The sequence below is a fragment of the Pelophylax lessonae genome (genome assembly GCF_965119305.1).
Source record: "Pelophylax lessonae genome assembly, chromosome: 11".
In the NCBI taxonomy this organism is placed as follows: domain Eukaryota; kingdom Metazoa; phylum Chordata; class Amphibia; order Anura; family Ranidae; genus Pelophylax; species Pelophylax lessonae.
Genome location: NC_138778.1, coordinates 175,898,556 through 175,924,857, shown reverse-complemented (window position 1 = coordinate 175,924,857; position 26,302 = coordinate 175,898,556). Strand labels below are relative to the sequence as shown.

The 26,302-nt window shown below is 40.3% G+C and overlaps 1 protein-coding gene across 1 annotated transcript in view; it reads left to right on the top strand.

Annotated features, from left to right (window-relative positions):
* Positions 1–387: 387 nt before the first annotated feature.
* The window catches only part of SLC4A1 (solute carrier family 4 member 1 (Diego blood group)), a 107,237-nt gene continuing 81,322 nt past the window's right edge, over positions 388–26,302 (top strand). Inside the window, exons 1-5 of the mRNA XM_082271255.1 lie at positions 388–538; positions 13,693–13,772; positions 15,065–15,140; positions 18,186–18,237; positions 21,259–21,353. Coding sequence (XP_082127381.1) covers positions 13,761–13,772; positions 15,065–15,140; positions 18,186–18,237; positions 21,259–21,353 — 235 coding nt within the window. The 5' untranslated portion in view covers positions 388–538; positions 13,693–13,760. The remainder of the gene's footprint in view (positions 539–13,692; positions 13,773–15,064; positions 15,141–18,185; positions 18,238–21,258; positions 21,354–26,302) is intronic.

The following is a 26,302-nucleotide window of genomic DNA, read 5'->3' as shown; positions in this document are numbered from 1 at the left end:
AAAGAAAGAAAGAAAGAAAGAAAGAAAGAAAGAAAGAAAGAAAGAAAGAAAGGAGAGATTAGAGAATAGGGTGTTAAAAGAATACAAAGACAAATTGGAAAAATAAATGCACATACAAATATACAATACATTTTTGGAGCAAGGGGTTATAAAATGTTGGCTAGAGCCATTTGGCATACCCTTAAACCCTAAGTATACATACAAAAAAAAAAAAAACACACCCAACACTGGCCAACCTATCAGCAACACCCCATAACACCCCAGGCCCCCCAAAAGTATGAACTCTCTAGAACAAAATTTGTAGTTTGGGAGGTAGACTAAGCAAACAGCAGAGTGTTGGGTGATCAGCCTTCTTCATTGGAGGAGGGTGGAGTGTTGGAGGTTTGAGGGAGCAGAGTGTAGGTGAAGATAAGCTTCAATTCTGGCAGAGATAGGAGGTCCAGTGACTTAGGTGACTCAGGGCTTTTTTGGAAGGAGCAGTTGGTCTCAGGAGAACGAGACCCAACGCGGGATAGGAGCCCTAACGCTGGTCACCAAGGTAGGTTGCAATGGGTTAAGGGCTACCAAAAATACAATAGAAATGAATATGCAGCTGCTATAGTAAATGCATGAATTAACCAATCTTTAATTATTTAGTTATTAACAAAAAATATATAATGTATAGCAACCCTTGGCTACCAAAGTATTTGCTTAGTATTGTCAAACTTTTCATCTGGCTGTTCTCCATAGCTTACAGCTCATCCTGGCATGCAGGTTTATGCCTGGGATGACGAAGGATGCTGGTATAATGGGCTGGGCATCCAATTATATAGACTGATTGTTTAGATTATTCTTTTAGATTTTATTCCAACTGCTTATAGTATTTTGCGTTTCTAAAATGAGATACCTTGAATTTTGTATCATTGGTTGCTTTAGGTAATACTTTAATATTTACTTAGTCATCTTTGTTTAGTTATAAGTGTCCTTTAATCCTTTGGGCAATGTCAGTTGGTTACATACAAGGTTATTATAAATGCATTCCATGGTAGTGCAGAAACTATCCATCTGATCTTGCCTATTAACTAAGAACCAGGTGGGTTATCCTTACTATCTGGTCCCTTGGCTTACAACAAAAGAGGTATTGGTGCAAACTCAAGCACTGGCAAGGAGTCACAAAAATTTGCAGCAACCCATAAAAAATAATCAGGAATTACATTTATGCTCATCATGACACATCAACATTCATCATGATGGTCCTTGATGCATGTATGGAGATATATTTTCCTCTATTGTAATAGAAAATGGAGCAATTTAGGGCCCATTCAGACCAATATGTTCCAGAACATTGTGTTAACATCCATTTTTTTCCCAAAAGGAATGGGCAGCCAATGTACCAGAAGAGTCCAAAAATCAGATCTGCACCATTTTTTCTGATGTAGTGCGGCAAAACGCGTGGTAGGTTACCGTGCATTCTAGTGCACTGCAATGCAGATGCATTCGTTTATTGCATAGGAGTGCGTTCATGTGCATTGCAATGACACAATACACTGTAGCGTACAGATGCATTTTGGGCCTTAAAATTTCTGTGGTAGGTGGTTTCCCAGTACCGTTGCATATGAAATTCAAGGACACCAACTGATGATCATATAAAGGCATTTGTAATTTATTTTAAACATCAGCTGTTAATTTGTTTGCCACACACTAATTCTGCATCGCAGGATCACACAAGATGAATTGCTACCATGTGCAACTTGTGTAGCCCACTCCATAGAGAGCCGTTTGTTCCATTTGTTATGATTTGTGTGACTGAGCTACAGAAAAAAAAAAAATGAACTCCCATGTAGCTGTAGTCTTAGGGACTCGGTACAACAAAGTTGTTGTTTTTTTTATTTTTTTTTTATTAGCATTGATTTTATAAAAAGTGCACCATAACCTTTTATTCAAATAGTCTGTCTCCATTCTGGGAACTTTGTCTCCGAAAATTTTTAGCCAGCCAAATTGGGCATATTTAGATTTAGATTTGATTTTCTTTCCCCCCTTTTTTAAATCATTTTTTTAATTAAACTATTGTATTTAAATTTACCAAGAATGATATACTTAGTGCATAATACATATTTACTAAAGTTTGGCTTTAGAGGTTTATATGGTCTCAGTTGCATATTTTAATTCAGATTGCCCCAGAAATTATTATTTTTTTAATGTTGGCATCAAGGATACAGTCATTCATAGATATTTTTCACATATTAATTGACTTGCCTTTAATAAGCAGTTTTATTTTATAAAGCATTGCAATATGTCCAATGAGCAGTATCCACTAACAACCAACCAGATCCCACTTCAAATTGGTTATTTACTAGAAGTGCTGCCTTTAGATGTATTCACGTTTGTAATTTTTATTGTACAATTTGTTTTGGTTTGCGGTTATATTTGGATTTTTTTTTGCTATATTTGGATTTTTTAATTTAATGTAACAGATACATTTCATATTAAGGCATTATATTTGTGTGCACAGTGCGGTTTTACATTTTGTTCTTGGTTATTGTATATTCTTCATGTTATGTGCCCTACTATATAAGCCCATAGCACTCAAAACCACATAAATGGTTCTCATAGTATTAAATATTCATTAAAAATTCAAATAGCATATGTTGGGGAATTGCATTCACTTTTTTTGTACTGTAACAATGCACCTTAGGTTATGCCCAAAATTAAACAAAAAAAAAAATATAAATTTGCCTCTTAATATGGGAAAGAGCCATCAGCAGTCACTCTGCTCTGACCATGGAGAGATGGAATTTAGTTTCTATGGGTTACTGCACGTGGATATCTTTGCTCTCCATCTTGCCTTATTAAAGTACAAGCATGTCTGCATGTAGAATTTGCCGCCCTAATTTAAAAAATGCCCTGGTCAGCCATTGGTCGCTTTGCTCCATCCAGCTCTGCTCCACCCAAATGTGCTGATATGGAGGTTTTGCACAGTTTGCTCCCTATCAGCCTATAATCTCTGCAGAAACTGCAGCAGGCTTATACTGTAAAACATAAGATTATTGGTGAATGCTAAAGGCTGCATTAGGTCATCTTGAGAATATAGGAAAAGCATCAAATATTGTTTGTTTTCAAGACTGGGATCAATTCCCTGAAGCTTAATGCAATATTTTTATAACTCTGTGTTTGTGATTTTTTTTTCAATTAGTGGTAAAATGAAGCTGAATTTGCCATAAATACATGAAAGTCAGATTACAAAGACAATAGTATAGGTTATTACTTACTAAAACCTTCAAAGTGTATGTATAGCCAAAACTTTTTCTTTTTTTTAAATTTTGGGATAGAGTAGGAAAGACATTAATCCCCATTAGCTAATTTTTTTTGGCTGCCCTGTTAGGGGAGATTTCCTTTAACTTCCTGTTCAGAGATGCAACAGGAAATGAGGGGAGATGTCTCAAAGTGAGATGTATTCGGATCCTAGCTATCCATATAGAAGAGTAATCCAAGCTATTGACAACATGTGTTGAAGTTCGACAGACTGGTACCCAATAGGGTTGGTAATGGGAATGATGTTTTTTTTCAAATCAGTTCACTGGGGAGGGGGTTAAATCATACCTCCCCGGATGTGCACGTCAGGTTTAATTGAAAAAAAGAGAGCAGGTTGCCGTCATCCAATCAATTTTCGCCACTTCAGGTTATGTCACCATAAGCCATGCGCCTGAAAAAAATGAGGGCCAGGCTGCTTTTTATGTAGAAAAGAGCATTAATGAGAAGTGGAATTCAAGACAAAAACTTTGGGGTTTGGATAAAGTGGGGATGAAGTTTGAAGAAAGAGGGGGGAGCAATTCTCTTTGCATATCTATACGTTTTCCCCTAAATAAATATTATACTGTCCACTAAACATCCCTTGATGGGTAGCGTTTGGAGCCAAGTGGGACAACCCCTCTTGGGGTAGCTTTACTCTGAGGATCTCCCTCAAACATGTTGGGCTGGTTACGTATTCCAAGTGCCTTTTGAGTGGTGATATTTTTTACCTTTTACCAATGGTTAATGATACAATTTCTTAAACAACCTATTATCATCCTCCATATGGGATCACCCACATTATTTGAACCTCATATGTATCCTTGAAAAAGTGGACTTTGTCCCAAGAAACTCATTGGATGAAAGCCAACATATGCAGCTTCACTTGTGGTGCTATAACGGATGGAAAGCAACAAAAGCAGGCTTTCCTATGTGGTGTATAATATAACACTACAATGCCATAAGGAATATTTTATGGGCCTAACTAAAAGGCCCTATGTTAGAGTTAGAGTTGGTTCACACTATGGCGACAGGACTCTGTACTACTTGGGGGGGGGGGGGCGACTTGTGAAGACCCGTGCACCGCGACTTCGGCGCGACTTGCATGGACTTCATATAATGAATGTCTATGCAAGTCGCTCCGAGGTCGCCCCGAAGTAGTACAAGACCCTTTTTCTAAGTCGGTGCAACTTGTGTCGCTCCTATTAGAATGGATCCTGTAGCAGTCAATGGACCACGAGGGACCGCGACTTGTCAGGCTGACAATTCGCCTGACAAGTCGCGGTAGTGTGGACCGAGTCTTAAAGGTCTTAAAAAAATAAATAAGTACATTTATACTGCGAAGATTTTATAGGTTTGCATTCCTTAATTAAACCCGTTTTCTTTGGAAATTTTAAATTGTACAGTAAAATATGGAAGTAAAATATGGACTTGTATCTTAAATCCTTTTTCAGTCCTTTATTGGTACATATGTCCTTTTTTTAGAGTCTTACTTTCTATGGGGTCATTGGGACAGGAAGCATAGGGGAACCTCTCAAATGAGCACACTATCATTAAAAAATAGAATTTTTTAGTAGAGTGGAGAAGAGTTAGAGCCTCTGTCAGGTTTTTCCTTTGTTCATGTCCCCATTGGGGAGGTCCCTTCACTTCCTGTGTGAAGACCAAAACAGGAAACAAGGGTAAATCTTTCCAGTGGGAACAGAGACACCCCAAACCCAACAGAGGTTCTACCCCTTCCCTACCTTCTCCTAACAAAAGAAAAAAATAAATAAAGTTTTGGCTTGAATTTTACTTTAAAAAACAGCAAATGTTATGTGTTAATGCAACACATCAATTCTATTCAGAACTGCAGATGTAAACAAAATGCTATGAGAAAATAATTAAGTGTGCAACAAAAGCTTTAATAATGTATTAATATCACGATGTGCAATGAAATGCATCGATTTGACTGTCAAATGCAATGCATGTTAAAAGGAATGACATACTACATCAGTAAAATATTAGGACGTATCACATTGTAGAGGAATATCACCAACACCTAAAAAGGGTTTGTGTACATACAGTAGAGAAAGCTAAATTATTCTGTGAAAATTATGATCATACTACAGGGAGTATATACATTGGGAAGCATTCTAAAAGGTGTATTATTATGAATCTATGCTGGCGGGATGAAATAACGAATGAGAAGTTCTTGCACCAGGCAATACTTTAAATGCACGTCATAATAATGGTCTTACCTTCCAAAAGACTTGTAACTCTGTCCAGCCATTTCTGTTATTTATACGCCAATGCACAGCCAGGAGGAGGGCACCATTTTCACATTTAAAGGATATTGTGGTGTCCCCACCCTCGCATTGATTGGACATTGACAGCCTGTTGATTGGACATTGAAGTGCAATTCACTGATAAGACAACAATACGTGTGCATTTAATGCTCCTGATTGGCTCCTAGTGTTGCCCCTCTCTTTTCCCATCTGAGTATAGATGTGTAGGGATTACAGGAGGCCAATATTAAAACAGATTTGGGTATTTATTTTTGTTGCTTGAAATAATATATTAATTTTTAAAGACCTACACAACTGGTGTTTTTTATATTTATAGGATAAGAAAAGTATACAGCTCACCCTTGCTTGTCCTTCCTCCTCCCACTGCTAATGCATCGAAAGTGTCAGTCTCCTGCCAATACGCAAATGAAAATGTGGTAAAAAGTGGCATCCAGCCAGAGGCTTTCCCAAAACCTTTTGGTCAGTAAATAAAAGAACATAGGGAAAAATCCATTGATGCGTTTCAGTCCACCAGGGCCTTGGACATAGCTATAGCTGGGGCCCTGGTGCGTTGAAACACATCAACATGTTTCCCTGTATGTTTTTTAGGCTTACTAATTAAAAAGCTTTTTGGAGCAGCATCTAGGGTCAGAGGTCTTTTTACCACATGGTTTTTGATATCTACCCGAGGTTTCGTATTACTTCCATCTATTGTTACGTGCTTCCAAAATACACTGGAGCCGAGTATCTGAACCCAGATTTCAACTTATGAAAGAGGGAACTCCGCTTTGGAATACTACCATCCTGCTCCAACTCCCAATGTGAGCAGTTGATTAGCGGCTCACTATATTTCTTTGGGAGACCTGGCAGGAATATTGGCAGAGCTCCAAATGTACTTAATATGTGTTAAGGATAGAAAAATACATTTGTCTCTAGATGTAAACCTAAAAAAACACCCTTTTCATATCTATGTAACACAATATTTAAAAACGCACATCAACTCGAGTATATTTAGCATGTGTCGACATGAGCTTAACGCAAAACATGAGATGTGAATCTACCCCTATATAAAAATCACCCCAACAACCCCACACATACTTTACAGAGGGCCATCAACACTGAAAAGCCTACACTCCTACGTGAAGTCTCAGTGTCCAGACCTTGGCATAGACAAGAATGTGGCTTTTTAGGTGCACATGGTTCTTCCCGTAAATTAGGTCACTATGAACAGAGTTTTCTGCCATCAGAACTCATTGCTTATACAGCCTGAGAATTGAAGCTTTGTAAGACTGTGTAAATGACTTTGAAAGTTCATCCACCCCAGTGAGCTTCCCAGCCAATTGTGCCTACTGCGGCCATTTTAAAACAAATGTTTAAAACTCAGATATAGAGTATTTTATGAAATTCCACACACTGGGGTTAATATACTAAAACTGGAGAGTGCTAAATTTGGTGAATCTCTGAATAGAAACCAATCAGGTTCCAAGTTTTTTTTTTTGTCAAAGCTTAATTATACAAGTTGAAGCTAGAAGCTGACTGGCTGTTATGCACAGCTGCACCAGATTTTGCACTCTCCAGTTTTGTTAAATCAACTCCACAGAGTCTAGATCAGGGGTGTCAAACTAAATTTCATCGCAGGCCACATCACATTATGGTCGCCCTCAGAGGGCCAGTTCTATCTGTAGCCCGCCACTATCATAAATCAAGAACCTCCCTCCCTTACATCACAGTGCATCCCCTTTACTATGTGCTGCTGCTGGGAAGAAGATGGAGGCAGAGCGGGGAAGCAGCAACTGCAGGGTCAGGAGGAGGGCTGGAGTCAGCTCCCGGAGTCTGCTGAATGCTGAGACCAGTGGAGGCGGAGAGAAGGGGGTGCTACGGCTGCACAGAAAGGTGCAGGATCTGTAGGAGATGTGTCCTCCTCTCTGCTGTCAACTGCTGAGTTTGGGGGGGGGGGGGGTCCTCTCTGCAGCTGCAGGGGGAAGCAGAGGATCTGGTGGAGGAGTTCTTTCCTCTCTGCTGCCATCTGCTGAGACAAGGTGGGGGCAGAGATGAGGGAGATGAAGCAGCTGCAGGAGAGGTTCAAGGGCCACAGGGAATGGCCTGGAGGACCTGATTCGGCCCGCGGGCCTTGTGTTTGACACCTGTGGTCTAAGAGCAACTATTTCATGTTTAGGGATTCATATGTATCTGGAGAAAGGATCTTAAACACTAAAATATATATAGATCCCTCTGTATCTCTTGTTATACTGATGTCCAGAAATGTAATTACCCTCCTCAGTACCCTTGTACAATTTGTAACCTATGGCCTTCCAACAATAAACACAGCATGAAATGCTTGCAGTGGTGGTTAGGGCAGAAGAAGGGAGGCACAATGGCCCAGATGCTATGTCTCATGAAGAAGAAGAACTCTTAACAAGTCCATCTTTTAAGAGGTACTTCTATAGATTGAATCTTAATACATACATATCTAAGCTACTTATGGATCTTAAAAAGATTGACATCCATTGCCACTATATAATAATATAGAATTAGATGTTAAGAAATTTAAGTTGATGGGCCAAGAGGAGAATGTATCTATACTAGAAAGCCTTTAGTTATTTTTACATTTATGGTCATGGGGTCATGAAACAAAAAAAAGCTATGGCTTCCCGTGTATTTAATAGAGTAATGGTCTGAATTGAGAAGCCTAATTTCCCGCCGAAATTATGCCTAAAGGTTCATGGTCATTATTGCTTATGGATTACTGTATGGCCCTTGATATATTTTAGAGTATTATTATTAAACAGGTCTAGGCTCTTGATACATTGACATCTCTACCATCTTGTACCCCTTGACCAAGTCATTGGTGTGCATTAATTTACAGCAACCAATTTGATTTCAGCTTGAATCATTGTTTGACAGTTAGGAACAGAAATGTGATAGATCTTGATAAACCAATTAATGTGGCTCCTTGGCCTAAAAGATAGGATTTGATTGGCTGATATGGGTTAAAAATTGCTAGTATATAGGTCTTGATTAACCAACTTCTGTGGTTCACTTTATATGTTAGGGTAGAGGTTCTAAACATTGATCTCTATATGTCTGTTCGATTGTACACGTTGAGGCCCATTGAATTGACAGAATAAAAAGGTCTTCAAACAGTGCTTTTGTTCTTCCTTATACAAACAAAGGTCTAGTTCAGCCATTCTCAAACAGGGTATCATAGGGGCCTAGGGGTCCTCCTTGAGCGGTGGCTGATTTACCTCCTATTTGATGAGGCCTGCATAGTTCTGGAGCCTATTTCACTTGGTAGAGCCAGCTACATGACACCAATGATATTTTAGCTGCCTGTAAGGTTGGCATTCTGACCAATAACCACTGCTGCAGGTGGGGCATTCTTGCCATTGGCCACCAATGAATTGAAATTAACAGGGTTTTTCTCTCAAGTCCTGAAAATTATTTTAAGGGTTCCTCTGGGGCAAAAAGGTTGACAAACACTGGTCTAATTTCTTAGATTTAACGCAATGACCATGACATCTTTCCAGCTATGGAATTCTAATACTATAAATATATTTCCCTTCTGTTACAGTGTCTTGAAAAAGTATTTTTCCCTTGAAATTTTCCACATTTTGTCATGTTACAACTAAAAAGTGACAATTTCACCCATTCTTCTTTGCAAAATAGCTCAAGCTCTGTCAGATTAGCTGGAGAGCGTCTGTGAACAGCAATTTTAAAGTCTTGCCAAAGATTCTCAATTGGCTTTAGGTCTGGACTTTTACTGGGCCATTCTAACACATGAATATTGCTTTAATCCAAACCATTCTATTGTATCCCTAGCTGTATGTTTAGGGTCGTTGTCCTGCTGGAAGGTGAACCTCTGCCTCAGTCTTATGCATACTCTAACAGGTTTTCTTCATTGCCCTGTATTTGGCTCCATCCATCTTCCCATCAACTCTGACCAGCTTCCCTGTCCCTGCTGAAGAAAGGTATCCTCACAACATGATGCTGCCACAATCATGTTTCATGGTGGGGATGGTGTGTTTAGGGTGATGTGCAGTGTTCGTTTTCCGCCACACATAGCGTTTTGCTTTTAGGCCAGAAAGTTCAATTTTGGTCTCATCTGACCAGAGCACCTTTTCCCACATGTTTGCTGTGTCCCCCACATGGCTTCTCGCAAACTGCAAACAGGACTTCTTATGGCTTTCTTTCAACAATGGCTTTCTTCTTGCCAATCTTTCATACAAGGCCAGATTTGTGGAGTGCACGACTAATAGTTGTCCTGTGGACGGATTCTCCCACCTGAGCTGTGGATCTCTGCAGCTCCTTCAGAGTTATCATGAGCCTCTTGGCTGCTTTTCTGATTAATGCTCTTCTTGCCCGTCCTGTCAATTTAGGTGGACGGCCATGTCTTGGTAGGTTTGCATTTGTGCCATACTCTTTCCATTTTCAGATGATGGATTGAACAATGCTCCATAAGAGGTTTAAAGCTTGGGATATTTTTATAACCTAACCCTGCTTTAAACTTCTCCACAACTTTATCCCTGACCTGTCTGGTGTGTTCCTTGGCCTTAAATGATGCTGTTTGTTCACTAAAGGTTCTCTTGCAAACTTCTGAGGGCTTCACAGAAGAGCTGTATTTATACTGAGATTAAATTACACACAGATGGACACTAATTGGGTGACTTATAAAGGCAATTAGTTCCACTATATTTTAGTTAGGGGTATCACAGTAAAAGGGGGCTGAACACAAATGCACGCTAAACTTTTTTGAATATTTATTTGTAAAACATTTTAAAAAACATTTATCATTTTCCTTCCACTTCACAATTATGTGCCACGTTGTGTTGGTCTATTCCATAAAATCCCAATAAATACATTTACATTTTTGGTTGCAACATGACAAAATGTAGAGCAATTTCAAGGGGTATAAAAATGTTTTCAAGGCATTGTATTTTTTTTGGCTTTGGATGTTTTTTTACGATATTATTCTGTACTACACTGGCACTGGATTAAGCAAAACTGGAGCTACAGCCATTAGCAACAAATCAGAATCACTTTGGTAGGGGTAACAGTAACATTGAACCTCCTTTTTTATATATACTTCAACCTTAGTGCATTATTTATGTGAATGGTCAATGCGCAGCTGTAAATACGATGGCAAAGAGAAAAGCTTACGTGAAGACAGTTTGGGGTAATTTGTAAGCTGGGTGTGGTGGGGATTCCTCTGCTAGCCTTATCTTGGCTCTCACGTAGTTGGGAGTTCCCTGCCACTACATCATCTTATCAAACAACATACAGAGAGGTCTGTGAAAAATCAACAACATGCAGTGCATCTTTGCACTTGGAATGCAAAAGTGTTTATACGCCACAGACCATTTTAAAAGTCAGTACGCCATAAAGCATATGTATGAAAATAAACACCACACAAACACCAGAAAATACAGTATCTCACAAAAGTGAGTACACCCCTTACATTTTCTTACATATTTTATTATATCTTTTCATGTGACAATACTGAGGTAATGCCACTTTGCTACAATGTAAAGTAGTGAGTGTAAAGCTTGTATAACAGTGTAAATTTGCTGTCCCTTCAAAAACACTCAACACAGTGAGTACACCCCTAAGAAGAATTGCCAAGACCCTGAAACTCAGCTGCAGCACAGTGGCCAAGACCATACAGCGGTTTAACAGGACAGGTTCCATTTAGAACAGGCCTTTCCATGGTTGACAAAAGTTGAGTGCATGTGCTCAGCGTCATATCCAGGAGGTTATCTTTGGGAAATAGACGTATGAGTGCTGCCAGCATTGCTGCAGCATTTAAAGGGGTGAGGGTGTGGGCGGTCGGTTAGCCTGTCAGTGCTCAGACCATACGCCGCACACTGAAACAAATTGGTCTGCATGGCTGTCATCCCAGAAGGAAACCTCTTCTAAAGATGATGCACAAGAAATCCTGCAAACAGATTGCTGAAGACAAGCAGACTAAGGACATGGATTACTGGAACCATGTCCTGTGGTCTGATGAGACCAAGATAAACTTATTTGGTTCAGATGGCATCAATCGTGTGTGACGGCAACCAGGTGAGGAGTACAAAGGCATTTGTATCTTGCCTACAGTCAAGCATGGTGGTGGGAGCGTCATGGTCTGGGGCTGCATGAGTGCTGCCGACACTGGGGAGCTACAGTTCATTAAGGGAACCAACATGTACTGTGACATACTGAAGCAGAGCACGATCCCCTCCCTTCAGAGACTGGGCCGTAGGGCAGTATTCCAACATGATGATAACAACCCCAAACTCACCTCCAAGATAAATACTGGCTTACTAAAGAGGCTGAGGGTAAAGGTGATGGACTGGCCAAGCATGTCTCCAGACCTAAACCCTATTGAACACCTGTGGGGCATTCTCAAATGGAAGCTGGAGGGAGAGCAAGGTCTCCAACATCCACCAGCTCTGTGATGTCATCATGGAGGAGTGTAAGAGGACTCCAGTGGCAACCTGTGAAGCTCTGGTGAACTCCATGCCCAAGAGGGTTAAGACAGTGCTGGAAACTAATGGTGACAACACAAAATGTTGACACTTTGGGCACAAATTGGACATTTCCACTTAGGGGTGTACTCACTTTTGTTGCCAGCGGTTTAGACAATAATGGCTGTGTGTTGAGTTATTTTGAGGGTACAGCAAATTTACACTGTTATACAAGCTGTACACTCACTACTTTACATTGTAGCAAAGTGTCATTTCTTCAGTGTTGCCACATGAAAAGATATAATAAAATATTTACAAAAATGTGAGGGGTGTACTCACTTTTGTGAGATACTGTACTTAGAACATCTAACCATTTCATGCAGTTTTCTCCATGTTTTAAGTTTAAAAAACTTTGCAAGTACAAAAGCCTGTTGACCTGCCAGAAAACCAGTAAGCTCCCAACTCCCTGTAGTGAGTGGATAATGCTGTCTCTGATGTACTCAGCCCTGCCTCTCCCTCTCCTTTACAAAAAGGAGTTTTTTTTTTTTTGCAGTCCAGACAGAGAAAACTGTGCAGGGCTGACAACACTTCTTGGGACTTCTGTGTAGCATAGGTGGTGTTGTCAACTCTCTACAGAAGGTTAGGAGCGCACTGGATTTGTGGCAGATAAACTGAAATTTTTCAGTACTTGCAGTGTTTTCATAGAGACAAAATGGTAAAAACTTGCATGTTTTGCAAAGATGTATTGAATTTTTTTTATTATTTTTCCACATAAACATTAAAAAGGACCACTATATGATCTAAACTCGATCACTAAATACATATTTTTCCAGTAACCAGTTCAGCTTTACAGCCAACTGATGATGTCACTCAGATCCTGCTAAACATGAACAATGATATAAAAATATATAAAAAAGGAACAGGCCACGTTATGTAGAAGAACAGGCCAAGTATATTTTCTCTCTAGCTATACAAGCCTCTCTCAACCTTTTAGTCCATTTAAATCCATTTTCAGGTCTCAGGAAACCCCTGGTAAGATAATTCTATTTGGGGTCATTGGGGAAAAAAGGTCCTTACTTTGGTGCTTCTGGTTCTGCCAATTGACGTTGGAACTGAAACTATGTAGACACCATCAGATGGGAGGCCAACTCAAGAAACCTCTAGCCACCCCTGGAGGAATAGTAGGGTCCCCAAAAACCCTGGTTAAGACTGGCTACTCTATGTAGTTCAATTTGTTATATTTAACAGAAAGGAAGACATATTGCAGTAGAAATCCCGATTGGCTTTTCTTTCTAGTTTTCCCCAATCAGAAAACATTATGAACCCCCCCCCCCCTTTCCAAGGAAAATTGAGTTTCTGACATTACTTGTGCTACACAACATAAGGAAAACATTTTGACTGGAGTTTTACTTTAACAAGAGGACATTGCTTTATCTTTAGACAAAACTATGGCTGCTTCTTTAGATACAGAAAAATACAAACTCTTTTAAAAAAACTGGGGTAAAACTGTGAAGTCCAAGGATTTTTGCCCATGGACGATGCTAACCCATCGGAATGTACCTAAAGCTGGTAGTTCTGATAGCAAATTGCATATTAGGGGTTATATATTATTATTATGTTATATAATCAATAACAGTGTTTGGTAAGGTTATCTAATATTTGTATTATGTCTTACTTTCTTACTGACAATTGATTTCATTTTTCTCCTTATACAGGACTAAGCCCTTGTGTTATGTTCATCCCTCGCTGGATATTAGAACAGTCGGGGTAATAACCAGCTGACATGACGTCTCCAGTGAGTAAAAACTGGTGAAGTACAAAACCTTGACCAAAATATACAGTAGTTGTACATAGATTAGCCAGGAAAAAAATATCAATATTCGCTGGAAATTATATATATATATATTATATATACACACATACATACATACATACATACATACACACACACACACACACACACATACACTGGGAAGAGGGACTTTTTCTTGTGGCTTTGAGGGCAACTTTGCTTTGAAAATACACAAATGTTTAAATGACATGGGAATACCTTAAATCTGTTTTGCAGCACCCCTTTATTGAGCAACACATGATTTTTCCTCAAAAAGTAATAGATCTTTTTAGATACTAATTGTCCATTAGTTCACTGTGGCTGTCCCAGTTCCGCTTATACGCAGTTGTCCTTTCACTGGCCAATTTCCATCAAACTCTCATGAAGAAGAAGTAACTTTAAATAGCAAGGCTAGGCCCAAATGTAGAAGACACAAAGAGCACCAGTTGGGACTTCACTACAAGAATAAAGATCCTGCAGAGGACAAACCAGTGTAAAATTGGCGTGTAGCAGAATAGTTATAAAAGGGATAACAGGCCAAATGTGCTAGAGACAAAGTAAAAGGCAAGTGTTTCGCTACAAGAATAAGGAACCACAGTCAATACAGTAGTGCCAAACTGGCAAGCCACAGGACAATATAAAATTAGCAAGGGTAGGCCCAAATTAACTAGAGAAAAAAAAAAGAAGAAAAAATAGAAGACCGCAAGATGGGATGGTACTATAAGAATTAAAACATCGTAGTGGACACAGCAGTGTAAAACTGTCCAGTAGCCGTATAGTTATAATCAGGAATATTATTACTTGTGTACGCTTCATTTTGATCTGTGGGGATAGGGTGCTGCGGTAAATGTGAGTGGTAAAATTTGAGGCAATCTATATGTACACTGTTTTTGCACATTTTTTGCAAACAATGCAGAGTTCTGCTGCAAAGACAAAGACAGCTCCAAGAACAGATTGTCAGTAATAAGTTTGAGCAACTAAAACTCAAAAAAGGCCCCATCAACATAGAAAAAAAAAATCATTATTGCATCAATTAAAAAAAACGTAGCTTAACCTCAAATAAAGGCTCTATGAACATAAAATATACAGTACTTGCTGTAAGACCTGAATCACATTTATTTTTACTGAGCATGCCATTACAGTGCTTCCATTGTAATAATTCCAATAGATCTGTAAAGTGGGGGTGTGAAATGTAGACAGGTTATGTAAGATTATCGTTTCTCTCATTTCTTGATTTCTGCTGTTTCCCCTAAAAGTTTGAATATGATAAGGACTTGGAAGGAGCTCTTGGAGGTTATGATGACCCTGATGAAACCATGACCAGCGATGATCGTAAGTAACAGGAAATATGTGATAAATGTATTCGTAATATAAATACCTCTTCACCCAGACAATGCACCAGTCCACTCAAGATTATTAATGAATAGGATTTTATGGTGGACTCATGCAAATCTGATCAACCACAATTGGTTAACACTCTCAGATGCTTCTCTTTCTATCCCAACTCTTTACCCTAATTTTTTTATTTTTTTTTTTCAAAACTTTCCCCTAAATTATAACCAATTTGTGCCAGGTTTCACAATATGCTACTTTATGTAGTGCAATATATTAAACAAGAATATAAAACAAAATGGTCCCAATGTCACACTATTTGCAGTAAAATCACAGCCCACGGTGTGGTTATTGCTATAAATTCCTCTTCAATCACTTATGTCATTCTACCACTTTGTAGCAATGATACTTAAAGTGACATGGACTCCCTCCATTAGATGTATTCTCACCTGGAATATACGACCGTACAATTAAGTATGGTCACTAAGCACCTGCGTCCTGAATTGTGGACTTCATAAAACATTCCCAGAGTGATGGACTTCACTGCTGTTTCTAATACCTTTGCGTTTTATCTCCACTCAGCCACACAGAGAAAAACAAACCACCAAACATAGTGCTTTATCACTAAAATTCAGATCCCCTGATGAAGCTAGGTGACTCTGTGGCGTAATCCGTAGGGGAGGGACTGGATGACGTCACACCACTCTGTACAAGAGGCAGCATTGTAGCTTAAAGCCCCGTACACACACGTCGAAAATTGGCAGGGAATTTTCGGCCAACGTCCGATCTGCCGATTTTCGGCTCGTTAGTATGATACTTCCGACAACCAACTCCGACTTTTCGGCCGAAGAAAATCTGGTGTGCAGACTATAAAATTTTTGTTGGCCGTCAACACAACGGCCGATTTTCGTGCAGTCAGTACAGATTCGACAGGGAAAAATCTGATGAGCACGTCTGGGCATGCTCAGTGAAGAAAAAACACAAAGAAAACAAACCAACACATGACATCACTTCTGAAGTAGAATTTTGTTGGCCGAGAAAATTCGTGTGCTGTCTAGGCACATTCCAACCAACAAAACACAACTTGGACAAAAGTCAGACGATCAGTCGGCCGATAATCGTTGCGTGTGTACGAGGCTTTAGACTTGTGAAAGCTTATTATTACTGCTGTTGGATACACTGTACATGCAGTATAAGTCTGGTGCGCTTCAGCACCTGTTAAAATTGAGTATGTCTGAAGGCTTTTAGGAGTAATAAATTGTGTTAAAAGGATAAAGTGCTAGGTTTGGTGGTTTTGCTTTCTTATGTGTGGCTTGCAAGTTGCCCCCGTGCTGGATTCTCCAGTAGTCCTGCACAGTACAAGGAGATGGGTTCTGGCAGGGTTTGACCATGGCAAACCTGTCACCTTGGGAAGGTGACCAATCTTTAAGGGGGACCTGTACTGAGAAATATGCAGGTAGTCATTGCAGACCTCCTGGAGAATATCATTCAGCGACTTAGAACAAGCGGTAAGTAAAGTCAAGAGTGCAATCAGGACAACAGGGCTTACAAGTGGCTGCTACCATATGTTCTAAGTAAAGGTTATTGTTAATAACACCCCCTTATACTAAATAGAGTAACAATAGCATGGTACTAATGACAGCAAACACTGTTGGGTCTGAAAGAAAAAAATATATTTCTGGGCTACTTGGATAGGTCCTCTCTCTGTAGGAGGACTGTCCATCACCATTAGTTTGGCATCTAGGCTCTCCTACCATTTCACTTTCATCAGCATATTCAGCTCTACTATTTGGAACGTTTGAAAATCAATGGCTGCAAAACTTCACAGCTTGTTTTTTTTTTAGTTAATGAGGACCGGGCAAGGGATGGACTTACAATCTGTGCACCTCTACAAGGCCCTTTGGTAGTTAGGGGCCCATGCTGAATGCGACTCACTTTGGGGAAGGGAGAAGCTGGAGCTTTTTCCATTGTGCCCCAAACCTTATTTGTACAATCCTAGTGGCATCAGGCAACATGCACTTCCTTAACTTGCTGCCTGACTGGCACTAAGATAATCAGAATGATACTTTCTATTTCCTCTTGTTGAGTTAGGCTGGCCATACATGGGTCAGTTCTGGCCAAATTTCGATCCACGTATGGCCAGCTATAGGGGCAGGTGAAATTGAAGGTTGTGTTTTCTCTCTGACCCCATGTGCATATTATGGACCAGGGAAGTCTAAAGGCCTGTACACGCGATCAGATTATCAAACGATCTGTCGTCCGTTTTTTGTGGCATGCTAGTCTGATGTGGAAAGTGAACAGGTTATTTTCATATGAATTTTCCCGTACGACAGAATTCTACTTCAGAAGTGATGTCATGTGTTGGATTGCTTTGTATGTGTTCTTCTTTTTCGTCTCTGAGCATGCCTAGTCTTGCTCTTAAGATTTTTTTCCGTTGAAATCTGTACTAATGAGACAAAAATCGGACGTTGTATTACGGACGACAAAAATTTTATAGCCTGCACATCAGGATTTTGTCAGCCGAAAAGTCAGAGTTGGCTGTCGAAAGCACCATACTAACAATCCGAAAATCGGCAGATCAGTCGTCAGACGAATTTTCCCTACAGATTTTCTTATCGTGTGTACGGGCCTTAAGACTACTCTTCAGCTACCTATTTAGCTTTACATACAGTACATAGTGAATAAATGTTGGTACTTGACAAATGAATGAGATAGGCTGACAAAAATTGTTTTGGTTGATTATCATTGCACCTGATACAATTCATCTTTTATATTGTTCTGAAAAGGAATCAATATAGAAGGACAATATGGAAGGGATCCAGAGTGCCGATTGCAAGAGCCCAGCACACACATTGGCAGTAACTGGTACTGTGGATATAATTGCATACACTATGATCCAGGGAGCACATTGCTCATTTTTCCCTTTGCGGTCCATTTGAACATCATTGTATTTTAGTATCTCTGACAAGAAATAGAAATAAGAGATATTGTGGTTGCTGGTTCTGTGTGTTAGGCATAATATGGCAAAGTTTCTACTTTGAATAGGAGACACCAGTCAGGAGAAGAAGAGGAAGTCCAAACTGTACAAATATCTTAGGTGAGTCTGCATGACGTCTTAAACCTTCTGTCATCTATGTATGGACTGGCAGCCATTTCTGTAGTCTAACTACATCTGACTGTCCCCATATTCCTCACAACCTTTTTCAAGGCTGCCTAAGCAACCATTCAGACCAATGGCTCCAAACCAATACTAGGGAAAATGAAAATAGGCATTGCCAGACTGGGAAATAGGAGACACTCAGCCCTGACAGGCATTAAACTACACAAGTAGGTATAGCCGTCCTATGGTGGCCATGGTCATCAACTGACTTACTGTACATACTACATTGGTGGAAACCTGCCACACTGGAAATATGAGCTACTCAGTCCTGACAGGCAATAAAGTGGATGAGTTGGCATACCAATCCTATGGTGGCCATCAGCTGACAAGACTTACATACTACATTGCTGGAAACCTGTCATGAGAAAAAAAATGAAGTCTACAAGTAAAGACCTTTCCTTCTGAAAATGCTAGTTACCTGTTTGTCATACTGATCCGGTGTCTTCAAAACCCAAGTCAGTGATCTGGGACTAGGACTGCTTGCTTTCCTTTGAATGTTGGCTTGCATATTTTATCTAGATCAATTACTCAAAATAGAAAGAACACCACTCATTGCCACATCCAAATATATTGAAGAACAAAAAAAAATAAAAAATAGTGTATGCGAGACGTTATTGGCATGAGAGAGTACACGTATTTTATAAAAGTCCAAATGTAACCAACTTCAGAATATCATTACATATACAATAATGCATATTGAAAGGCTCGCTTGCCCGATATCAAAATGTGATCATCATTTCTCATGGGTCAACGAGTTTCTATTTTGATCTTCCTAGGACTTAGTTGTAATAGATATACAATAGGATCTTTATAATTATACATAGTAATTATTGGTTACTGTGACGAGACCCTTGCTCGCTCGCTTCTGCTCTCCCGACACTCCCCTGCTACCAGTGAGTCAGCTTGCAGATCGCAACGTCAGATGGTTCGGTCAACCAAGGCTCCGGGATACGAACTACAGCTATGTGCCGTTCAGAATCCATTAGAACATATACCAGGCAGGCTGTACGTAAGTTCAAACAGGAAGACAAGTTATTGGAAGAACACAGCACACTTTTATACAGAATTTGGAACATCCTGCCCTCAACAACCGCTTTCCCATTGGTCAATTGAACAGTACATGCAGTTCTCCTTCAGGTCCTCCTTAGCCATGCAAATGAGGACTTGAAAATGAGTCAGCAGGGATTGGTCAGATAACTTAAGTAGAAGGACTGTTATGTGTAATGAGACAGAAACCCCCAGGGGACAATCAATGTACACGATAGCCAGACACAGAACAATGGTTCCATAACGAGCCCCCAATACACATTACTCTGAGTGTCAATACATCCCTTAGCAGACAACAGGTGAGTTCATTAGCACACCTGACAATAGGTGAATGGAAAGCCACCTCAGACAAAAGCAACATTGTTAGACAGTCCGTCTCCTCATTGAACTTCCTGGAATGACCATATTAGGAGTTGTACTTCCTGGCCAAAGACCTCTCAATATTTCTACATGGAGACCTTGTTGACAAATATGAAGCAATCCAAACCATCACCCATCTGTCCTTAAATTCCAGTGATGGTGAACACCGTCACAGTTACCAATGTCATTTGCATCAAACATACATGGGCCACACATTGGCAATAGCGTACAACCTGTGCGCGATACTCCCTGGGCGGGAACCGGCGCAATAAGAAGGACTGACCAAAGATAACAATAATCTAAAGACCTGTACAGAAATATGTGGTAACTAACAATTACTTAATACAATTATAAAGATTGTATTTCCTTTTGTATAGCTATTACAACTGCAGTCATGTTCATGTGTCCTGAGGAAGCTTAAATGAGAAACACATTGACCCATGAGGAGTAATTATCTCATTTTAATATCAGGCAATAGTCCGACATTTTGTTTTTTGGGTTCTGTGATTATTTAAAATAATAAAGGCAGAGAGTCAACAAAAACAGAAGGTTGTCTTTAATGGCAACTTCCATATTTTTCTCATAACAGATTTACAGTAAAACTCGTACAGTCTTCATTAAGGTGATGTGGGCAGGAGTGTGACTTCAATTTAGGCCCTCTTTAACAAGATCTATGGGACTCATGTCCTACCTGGTTGTATCTTATGGCAAAATAACATACAGGTACTAATGCGCTGCTATGTTAAATATCAACGTGAAACAATCTGTGCAAAAATAGTGTAAGGAGAAAACATGGAACTGCTGGAACCACTAATATGGTATACTCTCACCACTAGGACATATATATATATATATATATATATATAATAAAATGAATGCGTTTTTTCCAAAACAAGACACAGGCCCTTGCCTATCACGTGGACTTATGAGAATGAGAAAGAAAAATAAAAGTAATCACTGTATAGTGTCATACATCAAATGTATCCGTGAGAGAACATATAGTGCTAAACTTAGCGAATTACAATCATCAAAAATGTGAAAAAAAAAAAAAAAAAAAAAAACAACAAGCTCCTTTTGTTAAGGAAAAACTTCTATGGTGCAAGTTGAAATATATGTATAAAAGCCCAACAAACAAATTCATAAAGCATGCGATCTATCCATGACATAACAGTTGCGTGTCAGGGAACCATCACCAGACACCTCTGTGTGCAATGCCTGCTCACCATAGATTTAAATCCTAATGGCAATGCCACCACTTAACATAAGGGGCAATTCAGACATACTTGTTTTACAGTGTAGTGGGCACTCGGTGCCCTTAGGCACCGCAGCAGTCATTCATGTCAACCAACTAGATGTTCACCTCTATTGTCTAATGCCCATTAGGCAGAACTACTGACTGGTTGCTTTGTATATTGGCAGCTATACATGAACAATATTCTAAAACTATTTTTGTTGCCTGAAGTAGAGCAGCCATAGATTTTTTTCATTGATAAAGCAAAGATTATCAGTATTATAATACTTCCACTCTCCTCCTGCGAGTCTATTTTTCAGACAGGTGACAAATTGGGGGATCCGCGACTCGTATAATCTGGAAAGGAGGAGGCAGAAGGACGAAGGGCGGGGAGGACGATTCCGTAAAAGCCTAAGTAGGTAGCTACCAAAGGACAGTGCAGAATGTCAGTCAGATGTAAAATCTGCTTATTAGAAGCCCAATCAAACCTTCTTGATAATCTGTGTGACATTTAATATAAACTTACCATGGGATCGTGTTTTGACATAAGGAGATCTAAAACTCCCTAACCTGCAACAGTACCTGCCCCATGTTAAAATATCAAACATTGGTATTTGCATACTGCAGCTATACAAATTAATAAAAATTGTGTAAAAAAAAAAAAAAAAAAATCATGCATACGTTTAGTTTAATGGATAGAGTAATACCCCTTTGTAACTTACACTATTTTACCAAAAGTATTGGGACGCCTGCCTTTACACGAACATGAACTTTAATGGCATCCCAGTCTTAGTCCATAGGGTTCAATATGGAGTTGGCCCACCCTTTACAGCTATAACATCTTCAACTCTGCTGGAATGGCTGTTCACAAAGTTTAGGAGTGTGTCTATGGCAGCGATGGCGACCCTTGGCACCCCAGATGTTTTGGAACAACATTTCCTATGATGCTCAACTATACTGCAGAGTTCATGAGCATCATGCGAAATGTAGCTCCAAAACATCTGGGGTGGCAAGGTTCAACATCACTGGTGTATGGGAATGTTTGACCATTTTTCCAGAAGCACATTTAAGAGGTCAGGCACTGATGTAGGACAAGAAGGCCTGTCGTAGTCTCCGCTCTAATGCATCCCATAGGTGTTCTATCGGCTTGAGGTCAGGACTCATCCATGTCTTTATGGACCTTGCTTTGTGCACTGGTGCACAGTCATGTTGGAACAGGAAGGGGCCATCCCCAAACTCTTCCTATAAAGTTGGGAGCATGATATTGTCCAAAATGTCTTGGTAAGCTGACGCCTTAAGAGTTCCCTTCACTGGAACTAAGGGGCAAAGCCCAAACCCCTGAAAAACAACCCCACACCATAATTCTCCTAAACCAAATGATTTGGACCAGTGCACAAATCAAGGCTCATAAAGACATGGATGAGCGAGTTGGGGGGGGGGGGGACTTGACTGGCCTGTACAGAGTACTGACCTCAACCCGATAGAACACCTTTTAGCACCTTTGGGATGAATTAGAGCAGAGACTGCGAGCCAGGCCTTCTCATCCAACTTTAGTACCTGACCTCACAAATGTGCTTCTGGATGAATGGTCAAACATTCCAATAGTCACACTCCTAAACCTTGTGGACAGCCTTCCCAAAAAGGTTGAAGCTGTTATAGCTGCAAAGGGTGGGCCAACTCAATAGTGAACCCTACAGACTAGGACTGGGATGCCATTAAATTTCATGTGTGTGTAAAGGCATGGTACAACCATGCAAAACTCCATCCATAGAAGGGAAGAGAGATCAGCCACATCATTCCAAAATAAAGCATAACACGCTGCAATTTTGTACAATTTTGGTACAAAATAAACTTTATACTGTATATTAACACGGAATAGTATTAGAAGGTGTTAAAATGCATGGCACTTCAGAGCAATGGGTGAAATTACTAAAAAAAATGTCAAGAATAGGATGGACGGTTAGGAAGCAGGGTGCCAACCAATTTAAAAGGTACATTTTTTCAACCAGAGAGAGTCACAAGAGTAGTCAACACGTTTCAGGGGTTCACCAGTCTACTTTCATCAAGATTTGTAGTTGTAGAATAAAAGAATTGGTAGCATACTGGACTTGGGATGGAATCAAACAACATGTAGGAGGTCTTTAACCATTTCATCCAAGTCGGGTAAGCTACACAGTCTTTTACGCTACAAATACAGGCCCTGATGAAGGAGGACTGGTGAGCCCCCAAACACATTCTTCACCTAATAAACTTAGTTTATGCTCTCACTTTTTGACCGTCTGATGGGTTTACTGGTTTTACCAGTGGTGGGAACTGATCCCACTATGTGCCTGCAGATCATTCTTTACAGTAGTGTCCAGCGCTCTACCAACACTTCTCTAGAACAATCTACAGGAAAAGAAAGTGGCTACTGCCCATTGCAACCAAATTTTTATTGAAGCGAGGACATTACAAAAATAACGGCTTGTTACTATAGACACGACATGCTGTTTTTTTTCCATCTTTTGGGTTTCTATGGTATAAAGTCTGCACTGTAATGGCTCCAGAAATACTTCCAATAGTTTTCTGGATTACAAACAAGTATGACCAAGAAAAGAAAAACAGCAAAATTTGCATTGCCCTCTTTAGCATTTTTAAAACCATTTGGTTCAGGTTCTCTGCATTCAGCGCCAGCAATAACTTCTAATATAAATGATCAGCACAGTAGCTTAGTGTTTAAAACTTTGCAGCACTGGAATCCTGGTTTCAAATTCCAACCTGGACAATATCTCCATGGAGTTTCCCTGCCTTTGCTTGTGTTTCCTCACACACTTCAAAGACATGCTGGTAGGTTAATTGGCTCCTCTCTAAATTAGCTCTAATATGCATGTGAGAGAGGGACCTTAGATTTTTAGCTCCTTGAGGCTAGGTTTAGACATTTGGCAAGTTTGCTGCATCTGATCCAGCTGAAAAGTGATCTATGGATAGATCACTTTTGACAGGAGGTGATATGTCACTTTTTTAACTCCACGTGGATTGCAGGGCCGTTGCAGCCCCATTTGCTTGATTGAGTCAGGGAGTTCATTTTTGCCATGGCTTTGAAGCAATGACTATGACTGTGGCATGTGTACACCCCCGTCTGCTGCCGTTGGGGGGGGGGGGCAGTAAAATTGCAGCTCAACTGCAGTGGTAAGTCTAAACAAGCCCTAAGGCTTCTTTCACACGGAGCGGACCGTATTGCGATCCGCTCTGGCACTTTTTTTTTTTTTTTTACGGACAGGGATGACACTTGTGTCATCCCTGTCCGTATGTCCGCATATCCCATCCGTTTGCAGATAATATACGGACATAATGTTTGTCTAGTGGATTGCGGATGTCAGCGGATGACACCGCTGACATCCGATTTTGCGTCCTTTCCGTTTTTTAAAACGGAAGAAATATAGGGTTCTGTTCCGTTCCAAAAAACGGAACAGAACTGAAAGGACACAAATCGGATGTCAGCGGATAGTCATCCGCTGACATTCGCAATCCCATTGACATGCATTATGTCCGTATATCAGCCGCAAACGGATGGGATGATAACGGACATACGGAATGCCCGTGTGAAAGAGGCCTAAGGGCAGAGACTGATGTAATTGAATAGTATGTAAAGTGCTAACACACATACATATATATATATATATATATATATATATATATATATATACACTATATTGTCAAAAGTATTGGGGCATCTGTCTTTTCACACACAAACTTTAATGTCATCCCAGTTTTAGTCTGTAGGGTTCAATATTGAGTTGGTCCACCCTTTGCAGCTATAACAGCTTCAACTCTTCTGGGAAGGCTGTCCACAAGGTTTAGGAGTGTGTCTATGGGAATGTTTGACCATTCTTCCAGAAAAGCATTTGTGAGGTCAGGCACTGATGTTCAACGAGAACGCCTGGCTCGCAGTCTGAACTCTAATGCATTCCAAAGGTGTCCTATCAGGTTAAGGTCCAAACTCGCTCATCCATGTCTTTATGGACCTTGCTTTGTGCACCGGTGTGCAGTCATGTTAGAACAGGAAGAGGCCATCCCCAAACTGTACCCACAAAGTTGGGAGCATGCAATTGTCCAAAATTTCTTGGTATGCTGATGCCTTCACTGGAACTAAGGGGCCAAGCCCAACCCCTGAAAAACAACCCCACACCATAATCCTCCTCCACCAAATTATTTGGACCAGTGCACAAAGCAAGGTCCATAAAGACATGGATGAGCGAGTTTGGAGTGGAGGAACTCGCCTGGCCTGCACAGAGTCCTTACCTCAACCTGATTGAGCACCTTAGTGATTAATTACAGCAAAGGCTGCAAGCCAGGCCTTCTCGTCCAACATCAGTGCCTGACCTCACAAATGCACTTCTGGAAGAATGGTCAGACATTCCCATAGACACACTCCTAAGCCTTGTGGACAGCCTTCCCAGAAGAGTTGAAGCTGGTATACCTGCAAAGGGTGGGTCAACTCAATATTAAACCCTATGGACTAAAGCTGGATACAAACTATACAACTTTTGTTGTTCGATTTCCTTTATAATTACCTTCAACTATGTAGTGCAAGGGCCTGCCTGATTGCATACAAATTGAAAGTGTTTAGGTTTTACCCCATATTACTTATTTGATCTCCATAGTGAGTATCCAACTTAAGACTGGGATGCCATTAAAGTTCATGTGCGTGTAAAGGCAGGGGTCCCAATACTTTTGACAATATAGTTTATATAGATTGTAAGCTCTAACGAGCAGGGCTGATTCCTCCTGTATTGAATTGTATTATAACTGTACTAACATTGTAAAGCGCTGCACAAACAGTTGGCGGTATATAAATCCTGTATAATAAAAAAAAAAAAAGTAAAAACAATAAGTCTATGGAAATGTAGACTTGACATGTCTATCAGACATGATAATAAATGCATATCATAATACATGCATACCTGTGTTCACTGCACTTCAGGGGAAATAGCGTTGCAACAGTGTACCATTGCAAGACTAGTTACAAATAAGATATTCCAGTTACATTTAGGCTACATTTACACCTTTCGGATTTCTTGCCAACAGTAAGTGGATGGGAGGAAATCAGCATGAGGGGATCCAGGCGTTTTGCTGTGGGAGGCAGCCTCATTGAAGGCAATGGGGGGCAGCCTCATTGAAGGCAATGGGGGGGCAGCCTCATTGAAGGCAATGGGGGGGCAGCCTCATTGAAGGCAATGGGGGGGCAGCCTCATTGAAGGCAATGGGGGGGCAGCCTCATTGAAGGCAATGGGGGGGCAGCCTCATTGAAGGCAATGGGGGGGCAGCCTCATTGAAGGCAATGGGGGGGGCAGCCTCATTGAAGGCAATGGGGGGGCAGCCTCA